Raw genomic sequence first — 12,286 nt, 5'->3', positions numbered from 1 at the left:
AGCATTTAGTTGACCTTTTCTTTAACTCGTGAACTTCTGTATTGGTCATTTTAGTTAAATGTTGCACTTTCTTTTCTAAATTCAGTCGTTTTTGCTTCGACGGCGCACGAACGCACGGTGCGTAAAAAAAAAAAAAAAAAAAAAGCGTCATTTGAACTATATTGCGCTGATCAGATCGCGATCGTTTGCTTGGTGTTGCGCAACTCGTCGGTTCGGAGGAAACCGTCCCGGGCTTGGAAAACTCCTCAAACCTGCGTCGTAGAAGCTGTCCAGCACCGACGTCTCCCCGAAGTCCAGGCGTCCGAAGGTGACGGTGGTGAGCAGCGCGCTCTCCGAGTCGCACGCTCTCTGCAGGCACTGCAGCGCCCCGGACTCCGGGCTGCTCGCCATCACCGAGTTCAGCCCGTCGTTCAGGACGTACACGACCCGCAGCGAGCGCTGCTTGGCCGGCGGGCACGGGCTGGACACGTCGGCCCTCTCCCGGTCCCGGTCCCGGTCCCGCTCCCGCTCCCGGTCCGCCCCGGCGGAGTGCTCCACTCCCATGTCGGCCACCTGCGCGCTCTGGCCCGTTTCCATAGCGAGAGTCCGCGCGCGAGGGTGGGGGGAGGAGGAGAAGTGTCTGCGCTTTATTGGCCTCCGTCCCTCTCCGCGCACCGGCCGCCTTCTCCTTCCTTCCCCTCTTTATGCGGTCCCCCTCTTCCGTGTCGTCCTCCTCACCGCGCGCTCAGCCCGTCCACCCGCATCTCCGCCTCATTACACCCGCAGCGCGCGCGCCGATTTGACGCGCACCACGAAGTCCGCCACGGCCAGACTGGATCCGACTAGATCCCCCGTGGAGAGCAGGAGGAGGAGGAGGAGGAGGAGGAGGAGGAGGAGGAGGAGGAGGAGGGAAAGCATCCAGAAGCGGCTCCCCGTCCCTCAGGCTCTGTAACGTTATCGCCACGTCTCCGCTCGTCTAAATATATATCAGCGCGTCCTTCCGCTCTCCTTCTCCGCGCCGCCGCGGCCAAGTTCTTCCCTCTCGCGCCAGCTGCGGACACGCCGACAGCGATTTCACGACCGTGTGCGCCAATTTACATACTTTTCAGCACAGCGTGTTTCCTCTAAACACGCTCCAGGGACGTTTTTTTTTTACGCACAGAGTCTCACGGTGGTCTTTCCTGGAGCGCAGGGACAGAACGACACTCTGGATTTCCTCCAGACTCTTTTATTAACAAGACGTTTTCTGGCATGATACTAATGGACCTCAACACGCTGACCTCATGGGAAATAATGTTATTATAATAATAATCTTTCGCGTTCAGGCCAAGTCGAGTTTGCAGGTTCTCCGTTTACAGTCCAGATGTTTTGCAACTTGAGGGCATTTAGACTCATTTCTCTGCTGCTTTATGTGACATTATATCGACAATATTCACGCAAAAGTTCAGGATATTTGGTTTTTGGCTGAGATTTATGGGAAAATAACTCCTGCTGCAGTGATTTTACATTGTCAAAATATAAAATATCCTAATATTTGGTCCTTCCTCGAGCTCAAAGCTCCCTGGTCCATCGAGTCCAGGTCCCTTACAGGTGGTCTGGTACGATGACCACGCGTGTCCAATGTGACACGTGACACCAGTTCCACACTTCACAATAAAACATCCATCAGCGGTGTGATCCACTTCTTCACTCTCTGAGCTCAGTGGACTCTTTCTTCTGACAACTTCCTGTCTGAAGCTTCAAGGTTCTGCTCATTTCAGTGTCTGAGGAGGAGGAGGAGGAGGAAGAGGACTGTTTACGTTCCAACTTGTTGTGTTCTCCATTACCTCACTAGGGAAAATGTTATTTCACTGCTTCTCCACTGGGTGTCAGTGTAAGTTGTTAGCTGAGTGGATTCACCCAGTTTAGAGATAGGAAGTAAGAGTGTCTGCCATGCTGTTGGAATGAATGCTGACTAAAGATTGGAACAGTCAATCTCTCCTGCTTCTTCCTTACGCCATCCACCATAACAAATTGGCGACGAGGTAACCCACCTGCAATACTACAAGCATAGATGAGTATTTTTTAGCTAGAGTAGAATTTTTGCTACTTTTATGGCGATGGCTGCCGGTGTGCCCAGTCCTACTCAATTTTTGCCCTGTCCTGGAGTGCCTACTCTTCCCTTCAAGACATGGATGAAGATGTTCGACAATTATCTCCTGGTCATTAATGCGACGGGGAATGCATGGCCGGTTGCAAGGAAGAGAGCTGTGCTGCTTCACTGCCTCGGAACAGAGGGTCAGAGGATCTTTTACTCACTGCCAGATACGGGTGATACATACGACTCTGCTGTTGCTGCCTTACAAGCTCATTTCACACCAATGACGAATGTGGTGGTGGAACGTAACACATTCAGAAGACGAGTCCAAGGTCCAGGTGAGACTGTTCTTCAATATGTTGCTGCATTACGAGAGCTCGCAACATCATGTGAATACGGCGATTGAAATGATGAGATGCTACATGATCAGCTTATTGAGTCCATCGCCAATGCAAAAATTAAAGAAAGGTTGCTGCTAGAACCTGGCCTCACTCTGGACAAGGCTATCACGATTGCCACACAGATGGAGTCTGCAGCTGAACAGGCTAAGCGTATGGCTGGAGAGAAACCTACATTACCAGTACAGGCAGTGCAAAAGAAACAGCATAGACCACGGTCCCAGAAGAAGCTGTCTACGCCTACAGGTACTACCTGTACTGCCCAGTCCTCCCGTCAATGTTTCAGATGTGGAGCTGACAATCATCTTGCAAATGCACCCTCATGCCCTGCTTCCAAAGTGACGTGCAGAAATTGTCACAAGAAAGGACATTTTGCAAAAGTGTGTCAATCTGCTCCCACCCAATCAGTACAGGAAGTGGAGGTTCCTGAACTGACTGTCCTTTACATTCGAGGGCCAGCCCGCATGTCTGATAAAATCATATGCAACGTAAAAATCAAAACTGCAAATTCGTCGGCTCATGCCATCAACCTTGTTGTTGACACAGGGTCCGCTGTATCCATACTGCCGAGCTGGGTGTTCAAAGAACACTTCAGTGCCTCTAAATTGACACAGCCTATCGTACGACTGGTCACGTACTCCAAGACACAGATACCTGTGTTGGGATGTCTTTCAGCAATGGTATCCAGAGATGACATCACCGCCCCCGCAGTCTTCTTCGTCATGGAGAATGGTACACCCCTGCTGGGGATGTATCTTCTAAAGACACTGAAACTTCACATTGTCGGTGGAACTGTAGTGCCTGCCCGTCCTTGTGCTTCAACCTCAGGTGCTTCTGTCATGCAACTGTCCACCTCCCCTCCTCTCATCGGATGCGCCAAAAACTTTGTACACCGGGTCAAGGTTTCTGCATCTGTTGCCCCGGTACAACAAAAACTGCGCCGATTGCCTCTGTCTGTAAGAGGTGCTGTCACAGACGAGATAAACAAACTCCTGGCTGCTGGTGTGATCGAAAGATGTGACGCTTCTCCTTGGGTGTCTCCCATAGTTGTTATACGAAAGAAGAAAGGAGGCATTCGAATGTGTGTCGATCTGCGGGAGCCAAACAAAGCGGTCATTGCCGACTGCTATCCGCTCCCACACATAGACGAGCTGCTGTCCACTCTGCGGGGAGCTGCAGTGTTTTCAACAATCGACCTTGCAAGTGCCTATCACCAAGTGCCCCTACATGAGGAAAGTCGGGACTTGACCGCTTTCATTACCCATGAAGGTCTGTTCCGTTACTGCCGAGTGCCTTATGGCCTTTCCTCTGCACCATCTGCATTTCAAAAGATGATGGCTACCGTCCTGGATCTGACAACGCCATTGCTGACTGCCTCTCCCGTCTCCCAATGTCTGCACCTGCCGACCCTGCCCTGGATGCTGAGCCAGAAGTGGTTGCATACATCACTGCTGCTCTTGACGCCCTGCCCATTACTGATTTAGAAGCGGCTGCTGCTTCCTGCACAGAGATGTCTGCACTACGTCAGCAGATTACACGGGGCTGGCCAAGGCAAGGGAAAGCATTGAGTCCAGAGCTCGCTCCATACTTCATGGTACGCAGTGAATTGTCCATGAAAGATTCTTTGGTGCTTCGCGGTACACGCCTGATTGTACCTGTCTCATTGCGTGCTACTCTGGTGGCCCTGGCACATGAATCACACCAAGGTGTTGTGCGTACAAAGCAACGCCTGAGAGAGTACTACTGGTGGCCTAAGATGGATGGCCTAGTTCTCTCGACAATCCATACATGCCAGCCCTGCCAGTCTAACGACAAGACTGCCATGCCTCGTCCTGCCCCACTTCAACCGGTGGAACTCCCAGAGAGGCCTTGGCAAAAGCTGGCCATCGATATTGTCGGTCCATTCGAGACCGCTGCCTGGAACTGTCGATACGCCATCACTCTTGTCGACTATTACAGCAAGTGGCCAGAGGTTGGATTCTCTGCAACAGGCACCACCAAGGATGTTACGTCCTTCCTCTCCACTGTTTTCAGCAGACATGGAAACCCCGAGGCCATAGAGACAGATAATGGTCCTCAATTCGTCTCTGCTGACTTTGCTACTTTCCTTGCTGAACGGTACATAGCTCACCATAGAGTTTCTGTGTACTACCCTGCTGCAAATGGCGCTATCGAGCGTTTCAACAGAGTTTTGAAACAGAATGTGCAAATGACGATCTCACAGTCTTTGCCATGGAAACCTGCCATTACGGTTTTTCTGATGACTTACCGTGCCACTCCGCATGCCGCTACAGGTGTTTCACCTTTTCAACTCCTGCATGGCCGTAGAATGCGCACAAAACTATCAGTGTTGCCACCTTCACATGCTGAGTTTGTTCCTGATGCGCGAGTGTGAGAGAAGGTGGTGCGTCACCAACTCAAGATGAAGTCATACACTGACCATAAGCGAGGCGCGCGCACTCCTTCTTTTAAGGAGGGGGATAGTGTGCGTGTGAAAACGCCTTTCCATGTACCCAAGGCTCACCGAAAGTTTGGAACACCACAACGCATAAAGAAGAAAGTGGGCCAAAGCACCTACCTCCTGGAGGATGGTAGAAAGTGGAATGCTTGCCACCTAGCTCCTGGCTTCAGTATTGATACAGACTTACAGGACAATCCTGAGCCACATGCTTCCACTCCAACCTGTCCTACCCAACCACGAACACGTAAGAAACCTGCTTGGATGCAGGATTATGTGACTGAGTAACTATAGGTTCGGAAGGTAGACTGCCAACACGTTTTGTTTTATTTTCTGTAATACAAGATACAAAATGCAATGTACATGTGATTTAAGTTTTATTCCACACAATCGTTCATATTGGTGTTGGCTTAAATCTGAGAAATTCTTCACTTTGTTCACAATGCTTGATTTGATTTAGTTATTTGTTATGCAGAAAGTGTTATTGGTTATAACTGCGTTTCATGTTTACTGCAGTTCATTATTTACCCCAGAAGAATTTGTTTTTTTACAAAGAGGGGAAATGTTGTGTTCTCCATTACCTCACTAGGGAAAATGTTATTTCACTGCTTCTCCACTGGGTGTCAGTGTAAGTTGTTAGCTGAGTGGATTCACCTAGTTTAGAGATAGGAAGTAAGAGTGTCTGCCATGCTGTTGGAATGAACGCTGACTAAAGATTGGAACAGTCAATCCATGCTCTCCTGCTTCTTCCTTACGCCATCCACCATAACACAACTCACTGAAGCAGGACAGTGATCGGTCCATTCATGGATCAACCACTTGTTGTGATTTGTCATTGAGCTCCTTGTTACAAAGCAGCAAGTTTTCTAAAGTTGTACAAAGCACTGAAACGTTGGACAAGTTCTAAAAGTTTAGGGAAGGTCACATGAAGTTCACCTGGAAAGGTACATTGTACTTTGCGAGGTCATCAGTTGGTTGTTGTGTAAAGTCAAGTGTGTTTTTTGGGGGGGAATCTGCACAATTTTAAAAACGTTAATTGGTGCTTTTGTTGAATTTGCTGTCAGGTTGCATTATGGGAGGCTTCAGTTTCTTTTATCAGAGAAAGCAACTCTGATTTAACAATCTGGTTCCACTTCTCCTTTGTCTGTCTGTTTATTTACCACAGAGCGTTCTTCTCTTAAAGGCGCAGTACATACATTCCAAGTTATGCCACTTTTGTCCACTGGGGGCAGTATTAAATCATTACAATACAGTATGTCTTTATTTTTTGAAGTGCCGATAAAGCTTGAACAGTTTGTTTTATCGTTTTTTTTTCCTTATATGACTAAGAAAATACTAAATTCTACATTCAAATCCAGTCCACAGCTAAGATCAGGAACAAAACCAGCATTACTGATTACTTTTTTTTTGCTTATATTTTCAATAATAAATATTTTATTCTTTGTGTAAATTTGTTTAGTGATGTTATGAACATTTTAAAAACTTCTGCTTGCAAAAACCCCTTAAAAACAATAGATATCTTACCTGATCAGTGAGGAATTTCAGCTGTTTTGACATCATATTCAATGTTTTCATTCCACCTCATCTGACACCTTTTAAGTTGAAACTCCCGAAGTTACATTAACACCTAACAAATAGTTTTGTCAATTTCCAATACATTTAGTTTTTTTGCTACAGTGACAGATAGATTTAAGTTAGATAAAGAGCCTTTTATTCTAGCTCTACTCATTTTTTAGGAATTTCAATGTTCATATTGAATCCTTTTATGTCCAGAAAGCTTTCATCTTGGTTTTAGTAGCACGCAGAACCTTTTCCCATTACATTCTTACAGTTTTCTGCAACCGTTTAATGGAACTGTAAAATGCATGAGTGAGGGATTTCAGCAACTTTTAAGTTTCATAAAAAGCCACGTCGCCGTCCTGCTGCGGTTTCTGTTCAAACTCAACCACAACTTCTTCTTTTAAGCGACGTCCAGTTTCGACTCATAAATCATCACGTGGTGCTTCATTCATCAGTGCCCACCCATCATGAAGAAAACCGCCACACATACAGTACATAATAGCATCTTTATTACACTGAAATATAAAAGTATATATATATTTATCACTATTCTGGAGAGAAAGGACCAAGTCAAGAAAAACAACTTGTAGCCTCGGTTGTCGCAGTTTTCTCGTTGTCATACGAAAGACAGAAGAAGAAGAACCCAAAAACGAAATAAAGATCTGGAGTCAAAAACAGGAAGGCCACAGTGACGGGTTGCCATAGATTCTGTGCACATATGAGGAAGGAAGGCCGCGACATGCTACCACGCGCACGCACACATACACACGCACACGCACACACGCACACACTTGGATTTTCCTTCACCTGCGAGGACCTTTCACCCGCTACATTCCCCCCACCCTTCGCCCGCCGCCGCACCGCAGACGACACTGTTCAATGTGACGCCAGCGGCACACAGCAGATCCTCGCCTCTCTGGAGTCCCGCGGCCTAAAAGTGCAAAAGCGGAGAAAATAAAGTCTGTTTTTTTTTTTGTTTGTTTGTTTTGTTTTTGTACAGAAGGCATTAACTTATATATATATATTGATCATACAGATGTGTTCATGCAGTGACACACGCTTTGCTTCACGGGCGGATTTAATTTGCAGCCACACGTCGTGATGAGAAAGACTTTGATGAGAAGATCGATACTGTTGTCGTGTCGCCATGGTGACAATGAAGCTTCAGACCGGAGGCCATTAGCCTAGCTTAGCATGAACACTGTTTGAATGGGGGAAAGCTGATTAACTTCCTTGGTGGTGTTTACTTGTTTAGACTGGTAGAAACCCGTTTATACCCATCTCACCTTGCGTACCGGTTTAAACTGGTTTACACTGGGTTATACTGAGTTTTATCTGTCCATGGTCGCAACTGGTTTATACTTGTTCAAACTGGTCTACACAGGTTTAAAGTTGTCGAGGCTGGTTAAACCTGGCTCATCCTGATTTAAACGGGTCTATGGATTTTTTGAGACTGGTTTTATACTCTTTCTTTACATTGGTCTATTCTGGTTTAGAAATGTCCCATACTGGTTTAAACTGGTTTCCACTCAAAGAAAAAGGTTTTAGTTGTTTGAACTGGTTTAAACTGGTCTATGCTTTTAAAGACTAGTTTATACTTAATAGAATAATACATTGTTATACCATGGATCATACTGGTCTATACCAGTTGAAACTGGTCTATACTTGTTTATGCCAGTTTAAAGTGTGTATAGTCATCTATGCTGGTTGAAGCCAGATCATTCTGGTTTAATCTGGTCTATGCTTTTAAAAACTTGCTAAAACTTGTTGAAAGAGGTCTGTACTAGTTTTTCATGGTCTATACTGGTTTAACCTGGCCCATCCTAGTTTAAACTGGACTTAAAACAACTGGTTTGTACCTGTTTAAACTGTCCTATGTTAGTTTTTACAGGTTTTAATTGAACAATGCTGGTTTAAACTGGACTATTCAGGTTTGCAGAAATCTATATTTCCCTGCGCAGGTTTATAAAAATGATTTATGCTGGTAAGAAAACCAGCGAAAGCAGCCTGAACCAGTAGAAACCACTGCAGACCAGCAAGGACGTTGGTGTATTTTTTTTTATTGCAGTACTGAAACTGCACAGAGCCAAGCTGCTGTTTCCTGTCTTCATGCTAAGCTAAGCTAGCCGGCGGTAACCTGTCATGCTCAGATGTGTATTTATTCCGTCAGTTAGCACCTACAGTATCTGCACTCGTCGTGTCAGTTAAAACATCAAATCAGTAACCGAGTCGTGGCACCTGGCTGCAGATTAAAAACGTTACGAGGAACCCCTCCCCCCCTCCCCCGCCACCGGCGGTGTACCTCAGAAACATCCAGCACAATGAGCTTTCATCGTGATTTTTCACCCCCCGAGTCTAAATACTGATTTCAAAGGAGACGTATCGTGACTCAGCGCCACGGATCGTTAGAGGAAGACATCAGGGACGACTGATGGACGCAATGGAGGAGGACATAGAGACGGTTTAACGGGAGAGGAGGAAGATAACGGAAGAGAAGTATTGCTAAGACTCCATTCGCAGTGTTATCGCTTTACCTGACAGTGACATCAATTTGTTCGATTTGTAAGTTCTTCAATGAGTTGTGCAAAATAATAAGGTATTAGGACTCATCCGGAGTTAAATGACAAACACAGGAACTTAGCAAAGGATTAGCTATCTAGCTAGCTACGATTTTAACTGCTCAGATTTTGCTTTTTCTCCTGGAAAGTGACAAATCAAAACACAGTTGGGTGTAAGTTCAGGAGTAAGAACTTGTGGATGCAAAGAGCTTTACAGCAAGACAAATAAAGCAAGATAAAGAATGACGACGATTGTATAGACTCAGAAATACACGATACGTCCCCTTGAATTGTGCTGCAGTCGGCAGGATGAAGACGTGAGCCGCATTTTCCACGAAAGGCTACGGGAACTTTTCACGGAACCTTTGGAAGGACCATCATCACGCAATGTCGAAAAAACACAAAAATCAAAAATGAACTTTTTCAATAAGGCCTGGCCTTTTCTTCGTAGGTCCGCCTGCTCGGAAGCAAGTTTTGCAGCTTTGTTTTTTTTTCTTGAAGTGAGATGAAGACCGACGGAAATCTACCGAAAGCTCAAAACTCTGAAATCAAAGAGTGTCGCTGACACTGACTCAAAGACCCCGTTTGCACATTTTCAAGTGAAAATGGCAACATTTCGTTGCATTTTGGGTGTTTCGTTTCCACGGCGACGCCATTCAAAGGTGCTAAAATGGCAACTTTCCAAAAACGTGGAACTTTTCGAAAACGATTTGACTCGGGTTCTGTGAAAATGATAGAAACGCTGCTACTAAATGTTTTTTCTATACACGTGAGAGTAGATGGACAAAGAACAATATTCCCTCCAGAGTGTCACGACTCCAGATTCTCCTGGTACTTGGTGCTTTTATTTTGACAGTCGCCATAATACCAATGTAACTTGGTCGTCTGTCCGTGTTCTTCCATTGTTAATGTTTATAACATATTGTTCTCTGTTGCATGTGTGTGTGGTTTCATTACAAAAACAAAACAACAGCACCCACTAGTGGCCCAACATGAAAACTACATTGCTTTCAGCATTTCTGACGTTGCCGTGGAAACGCAAATCTTTTTCTGAAAAAAGGCAAAAAACCATGCGTTTTCACTTGAAATGTCGTGTAAACTTGGGCCTCGGTTCTGAGAAAAGTTCCTGTCGTGAAAACGCGGCTTTCGAGTTTTCGGGATCGTAACCCACGCACACACACACACACACACACGCACACACACACGCACACACACACCGATAGGAGGCGAAGGCCGCAGTGTGGATGCAGAACAGCACAGAGGTGGTCTGAACTGACCGGGCTACGGGGGTCAACGTCTCCCCCACACAAAGAGACATGGAGTACCAGTGAGGTGGGTCGGTCAGTACCGGCGGCCCGGCCACAGGCAGCAGTGAGCCCGACAGAGAAGCCTCTTCAGAAGAGAAATAATAGTGACGTAAACACGGGATAAGGCGGCGTCTGAGGCGGCGGCGGGGGGAGGGGAGGGGAGGGGAAGGGGGGGGTGTGGCTGTTTCCAACGGCTGCTGACGGCCACGGTCATTTGGCACGGACGTTGTTTTGGCTGAAAGTGTTTGCTCTTCGAAATGACGGCCTCCGACGCGGCGATAAGGATGCTTCAGTCTTCACTTCGACAGGCTCTTCTTTATGTGCTCTACCTCCACCTGCCACACACACACCACCCATCGCCGGGTTAAAAAAAAAACACGTGCAAAAGACCAGCACACGAACATGTTGGCGTCTTCGGGAAGGACGCACGAGACGTGCAATTCTATATGTTGATGCCTTTTGATAATGTGTTTTACGACGGTGGAGTTCAGCTCTTGAACGCATCGCGTCGTTCACGTTCTCACCTGTAAACAAATACGAATCTTCTTCTCCTCGTCCAGCGCGTTGGACAGCTGCTTCATCTCTTGCCTGCAGTAACACACACACACACACACACACACACACACACACACACACACACACACACACACACACACACACACACACACACACACACACACATTCAGTAACTCCCCTCTCCATTTCCCCTCTCTCGCCCCGCCCCCTCCCCCCCCACTCACCTGTGCTGGCTCTTCAGCAGGTCAATGGAGGCCCTCAGGTCTCGCAGCTGGTTCCTGAGTTCCTCGAGCGCGGGCGGGGTCAGCGGCGAGTGCCGCAGCTCGGGGGAGGGGCTCAGACCCGAGGAGGAAGACGGGGAGGCGGGGCGATGGCTGGAAGTGGGCGGGGTCAGGACGGAGGGCTTGGCGGGCAGCGGCGCTTTACTGTCGAGGGTCTGACACAGAAACACACACCGACATGACAACGACAACGCAATTTCAAGCTTTTAGCATATTTTAGAAGGACACGTGAAACTAAACTTGTCTGAATCGAACACGACAAATCAATCCAGGTGTACTGGAGCTCTCCCGCTTAAAGTCCGAGTGAAATGAAAATTCCACCTCCAAAACACTCTGGCTCCTGTTAAAACTTCTAGGGACATTTTTTATGGTAACTGGTCTCAAGGGTAAAATGTTAAAACACGGCAATCTGCAAGAAAATAGCCGATAAACAGGTATTTCCTCTGCTGGGCGGAGCTTCTGACAATAACAGAGTGACATCACTGGTTGTGCACACGCCCAAGTTGTGTTTACATTATGGAGGATCAGAGTTTTGACCACGAAGAGGCTGAATTTAACCATATTTCATCATCATGGTCATTTCAAACCCAGTGATTGATGAAGAAGACAGAAGGTGGTTCTGCCATCGGTGACCCCGTCTGGAACATGTTTGAGGAAGCAGAAGACGCTTCGTCCTCCATTCGTCCTCGTCTCCTCGTCTCCTCGCCTCAGCAGCCGCCAGTTTTCACCTTTGAGGCTTTGAGGCTCCTGACTTTTGGCAGAACGACTTCCTGGATCACGTCGAAGCGCTTTTCTGACTGCGGAATCACCAAAGATGAGTCCAGGTACTACTTGCCGCCCGAGCTAGCGGCTCCCGCTAGCGCCTAGCTGCGCGAGCTAACGGCTAGCCGCTCCCGCCGCCTGTGCTCCTTTTCTCCTCTCTCGGTCTCTTCCAGGCTCAATCTTTCATCAAGGCTCATAAAACGCCGACTATAACTTCAAAACACTGTTAAAACTTGGATATTTAAGAGGGAAACCAGCCGATATAAACACAACAGATGGAGATCTGCACAACTCTTGACGTCACGCTCACGAAGAAGGATTCCCTTGATTTCGTCGGCTGGAGATTCAAAATTCAAATAATTTTGTTATGCGACAACAGTGGTGGGGCAG

General features: G+C 47.0%; 2 protein-coding genes across 3 annotated transcripts in view; both read right to left on the bottom strand.

The window, feature by feature from the left end:
* The window catches only part of map3k15 (mitogen-activated protein kinase kinase kinase 15), a 36,614-nt gene extending 35,813 nt beyond the window's left edge, over window positions 1-801 (bottom strand). The window contains 1 exon segment of the mRNA XM_080514891.1: window positions 252-801. Coding sequence (XP_080371017.1) covers window positions 252-576 — 325 coding nt within the window. The 5' untranslated portion in view covers window positions 577-801.
* A 7,970-nt stretch (window positions 802-8,771) lies between these two features.
* sh3kbp1 (SH3-domain kinase binding protein 1) overlaps window positions 8,772-12,286 on the bottom strand; it is a 49,362-nt gene continuing 45,847 nt past the window's right edge. For both annotated transcript variants that reach the window (XM_080514892.1, XM_080514893.1), the window contains exons 17-19: window positions 11,078-11,289; window positions 10,862-10,925; window positions 8,772-10,672 (exon numbers count right to left, since the gene is read on the bottom strand). In XM_080514892.1, coding sequence (XP_080371018.1) covers window positions 10,634-10,672; window positions 10,862-10,925; window positions 11,078-11,289 — 315 coding nt within the window. In that variant the 3' untranslated portion in view covers window positions 8,772-10,633. The remainder of the gene's footprint in view (window positions 10,673-10,861; window positions 10,926-11,077; window positions 11,290-12,286) is intronic.

Source organism: Blennius ocellaris, assembly GCF_963422515.1.
Source record: "Blennius ocellaris genome assembly, chromosome: 19".
NCBI classification, from domain to species: domain Eukaryota; kingdom Metazoa; phylum Chordata; class Actinopteri; order Blenniiformes; family Blenniidae; genus Blennius; species Blennius ocellaris.
This window is presented reverse-complemented; position numbering and strand designations above follow the sequence as displayed.